The sequence below is a fragment of the Kryptolebias marmoratus genome, linkage group LG14 (genome assembly GCF_001649575.2).
Source record: "Kryptolebias marmoratus isolate JLee-2015 linkage group LG14, ASM164957v2, whole genome shotgun sequence".
NCBI lineage: Eukaryota > Metazoa > Chordata > Actinopteri > Cyprinodontiformes > Rivulidae > Kryptolebias > Kryptolebias marmoratus.
The window spans coordinates 15916957-15921294 of NC_051443.1; the positions used below are offsets into that span (position 1 = coordinate 15916957).

Below are 4338 nucleotides of genomic sequence, written 5' to 3' on the forward strand. Positions count from 1 at the left end.
TCTTCTTTTACTTTGCTACAGTTCATATTCCTGCAGACACATACAGAGACAGAGCACAACTTGCTGTTTTTTTTTTCTTTTTCGGACAATCCCTTGTAGTTGTTGGAGTGAAAGGAGGAGTGCATGGATGTCAAATTGCCCTCAAAACACCATGAAAGATTGATTTGCAGCACTTTTCAGGGCCCTGACATTACTTGGAGGGGAGCTGAATGGGAAACCTGTGAGCCGGGGATGGAATAAAGATGTCCTCTCTGCTGGAAGAAGAAGGAAAACTGCCCATTTAGCCCCCCAGTCCATCAAGCCTTGGAAAAAAAATAGTAAGAAAAACAAAAACACAGAGGGCTATGGAGAAGAAAGGGGAGGGTGTGGGGGGTTATATATACTCATCTAAACGTCGCCACAATACCAAGAGGGGGCTCAGAACATCCATGAATATTAAACCGCTTATACCTCAACAAGGGCTTGAAAAAGTGCACCGCGTTCCTCTCCTCCTCTCTTCTCCTGCAAGTGAACAATGCTGGGAACGAAAAAGCTTGTTTCCATTCTTGTTATTCCCGCGCTATAACTTTTTACAAAAAAATAAATAAATAATAATAATAATATTACCAAAGAATGAATACAAAATACCCTGAGAAGGAAACGAACGAGAGACTCCAAGGGACTCGCCGGAGCCACTTTTTGCGCGCAGAGGAAAGCAGCTTCTCATTTAATATTGACAGCAACACTTTCCTTTTTTTTAAACATGTCCACGTCGCAGATGTTTACACTCTTCTTCACGTGAGCATCCCTGGTCCCTTCCAGGCTTTTTAGCTCCTTTGTGTTGCCATCTTTTTTAGCTTTGAGCACGAAATAATGCCAATTTAATTTGCAGATAATGGCTAAAATAAAGTTTTGCGCGCCCCCCGCCTCCCCCTCTCCTCTCCAAGTGTGTGCAGCGGGCAGGTCCGCGCGGTGAGGGGTGTGTCATTAATAAGTAATTAGACGGGGGGGGGGGGGCACAGTAGCCACTTATATAAGGAGACCCTCGCAGCCGTGCAGGCTTTAGTTTCTCCTGCGCGCAGCGGTTTGGAGCAGTCTCTTCTGCGCGCGGCCATCTCCTCCTCTTTTCTTCCTTCTCTCTCTTTCTCTCTCATGCAAACATGGGCTCCGTGCTGCCCGCAGACGCCCTGGCTCTCAAGTCTGGATTTAAGTGTCCCGGCCGCTCTCTGCCGGACGTGATCACCTCGGACATCCTGCACAGCTTCCTGTACGGCAGGTGGAGGAACGTGCTGGGAGAGCACCTGGCGGAAGAGCGCCAGAGCGGCTGCGGCCCCAAAACCGCCTTCACGGCCGAGGTGCTGGCCCAGTCCTTCACTGGAGGTATGTAGACTGAGCCTCTGCTCCACGCGGGGACTCTCGAGTTTAGATTTGTTGCTATGGTGCACATTTTCTGCCTTTTCGTTCCGTTTAAACGCAGTGAGCGGACTGTGCGTAAAAGCGCACACGGCTTTATTTCCAGAGGGCGTTGATCCGTTTGACTTTAGATGACATTTCCATGCAGAACACACAAAATAAACTGCCTGCAATCAACACGAATCCTCTGCTGCAACCAAATTATCCCTTCCTCACAGTAAACATTCTCCCGATTTCTCATATCATTTTTATTTTTTTCTTAATTTCTCCGGCATCTTTTATTCCCAGACTTTTTTTCTACCAGATTCAATTCGTTTTTTTTCACTCCCCCCCTGCATGTTCCCTCTCTTTCTGCCCCCTGCTTTTTATTTCGACCCATTTAACGCATTAACCCCTGTCCACAGTCCTCTGAGACCCCGCGTCTTGGAGGCTTGTTAGGCGTGTAACCGAAAGCCGCCGGAGCATTAAATTCATTTGGTTAACTTTGTGCTTGACCTGGGAAAGTTTCCACTTAGGAAGAAAGAAAAGTTCCCCTTTTCTTTGAGATGTCCCCTGGTTTTTTTATCCCGCATTCATCAATCTCTGGACAGTCTCTCCTTTGCCCCCCTCCATCTCCAACCTCCCCAGCTTCTTGGCAGCTCTGGGGCTCCGGAGCTTTTCTCTCTTTCTCTCTCCTCCTTAAAAGATTTGCTGTTCCTCGCATAATGCTCCATGAAGGCTAAATCTAATGCTATTCATTGCATGTCAACCATCTAATCGCCTTTCCATTTTTTTTCTTTCTTTTTTCTTCTTTTTTTTAGTCGCAGAAATTCCTGAGGCTTTTTAAACAAGTCCTGCTCGCATTCAGCGCAAATTTATTGCTACAGAGTTCTTAAAAGGATAATGAATTTGGAATTAGCCGCCGCCCCCCCCCCGTCCCCCCCTTTTTTTTTTTCTTCTTTTTTTTTTCCTCCCAGTAAACTTTAATGAATATCACATCTGAAGCATGACAAATTGCTGAACCCTGAGCAATAGAGGACCATTTAACCCCGGACTTTTTGGAGTCTGATTCTTCTTTTTTTTAAAAAAAAGAAAAAAAAGGATCTTTGATTTTGACATTAAAGAAGCACCTTTTTTCTCCCCCTTCTTGCTGCGAACTGGGGGAGGTTTTCTTCTTTTCTTTGTTGCACGACAAAAACTCTCAATTCAGCCACATAATCGAATTAAGAAGGATAAGATAATATTTCGTGACTAAAATAAAATCCAGCTCATTTGCTGTTTTATTATTATTATTATTATTATTATTATTATTATTATTATTATTATTATTATTATTATTATTATTATTATTTATTGCCACATTTAAACTCTTTTTTTATTCTGATGTCTGATTTGATTTTTGGAATTTGCCCGCAGAGGTGCAGAAGCTCTCCAGCCTGGTGCTGCCCAGCGAGGTGATCATAGCGCAGAGCTCCATCCCCGGAGAGGGTTTGGGCATCTTCTCCAAAACCTGGATCAAAGCAGGGACCGAGATGGGCCCCTTCACGGGCAGACTCCTGTCTCCCGAGCACGTGGACCTGTTCAAGAACAACAACCTGATGTGGGAGGTGAGCGCAGACTCAGAGGCACGGCTGGGTTCCGAGTTTCCGTTTTTATATTTCTTATTATTTATTGCGAACATATGTTCCTGTTCTTTCAGGTGTTTAATGAAGACGGTACGGTGCGTTATTTCATCGATGCCAGCCAGGAGGACCACCGCAGCTGGATGACCTATATCAAGTGCGCGCGGAACGAGCAGGAGCAGAACCTGGAGGTGGTGCAGATCGGCAGCAGCATCTTCTACAAAGCTGTGGAGGTGAGGGTCTGAACGAAGACCTCCGGCAGAGCAGATCTGCGCCAAAAGGAGGAGAGAGAGGGGGGGGGGGGTATCTCTCCTGTGCTTTTAGGGCTCCACAGTGTACCGAAAAGTCAACACCAAAGTACCATACACTCATAATAATATATTTGGTAAATTCAGCACCTGGTTTAGATGATAGTGATGACAGGAGAGAAGGTGAGGAGTGAGGGAAATTGGGTTTATTTCAGCGGATATCACAACAAACAAGTATATTAAGCATGGGGAGTTTTTACTTAATGTACTTCTTTGTTCAAAACGTAACCCATGACTGATGTTGTGCAGAAACAGATTGAGTTCATGTTTATTAATCAGTGTCTCAGTGTTTGTACAGTCACACTCTCAGACATCTTTACGAGGGCCAGGGAACCACATGAGTGTCTAAGTCTAAAACACTTGAATCAGAGGGATCTTTGCTTCCCTTTTCCCTCAGACCATCCCACCAGACCAGGAGCTCCTTGTCTGGTATGAGAACACCCACAACACCTTCCTGGGGATCCCTGGAGTTCCTGGAACAGATGAGGAGCACCTGAAGAAAACCAGAAGTGGTGCGTAAAACGAAAAAAATATAAACGTGTGTGCGTGAAATGTGATCTTGTTCACTCCCCCGTCCGTGTTTCCTCTCCCAGATGAGTCCCACTGCAGTGACGGGCCTTCCTCGTGCTCCTCTTCCTCCTCCTGCTCGTCCTCCTCGTCCTCCTCCACCTCCTCCACCACCACCTCCTCCTCCGCCTCCGTCGCCTCCACCGCGGGCCGGATGCGCTGCGTCATCTGCCACCGCGGCTTCAACTCGCGCAGCAACCTGCGCTCCCACATGCGCATCCACACGCTGGACAAGCCCTTTGTGTGCCGCTTCTGCAACCGCCGCTTCAGCCAGTCGTCCACGCTGCGCAACCACGTGCGCCTGCACACCGGCGAGAGGCCCTACAAGTGCCACGTGTGCCAGAGCGCCTACTCGCAGCTGGCGGGCCTCAGGGCGCACCAGAAGAGCGCGCGGCACAAGCCCGCGGCCCCAAGCGCCGACGGGCCCCCTCAGGTGTCGCCTCCCCACCCTCCCCCTCCCCCTCCTCCCC

General features: G+C 47.9%; 1 protein-coding gene across 1 annotated transcript in view; it reads left to right on the forward strand.

The window, feature by feature from the left end:
- Positions 1-1001: 1001 nt before the first annotated feature.
- LOC108230931 (PR domain zinc finger protein 12) overlaps positions 1002-4338 on the forward strand; it is a 3966-nt gene continuing 629 nt past the window's right edge. The window contains exons 1-5 of the mRNA XM_017407565.3: positions 1002-1359; positions 2788-2978; positions 3071-3226; positions 3699-3813; positions 3895-4338. The exon at positions 3895-4338 is cut by the window's right edge and continues 629 nt beyond it. Of these exons, the coding sequence (XP_017263054.1) occupies positions 1140-1359; positions 2788-2978; positions 3071-3226; positions 3699-3813; positions 3895-4338 (1126 nt within the window). The 5' untranslated portion in view covers positions 1002-1139. The remainder of the gene's footprint in view (positions 1360-2787; positions 2979-3070; positions 3227-3698; positions 3814-3894) is intronic.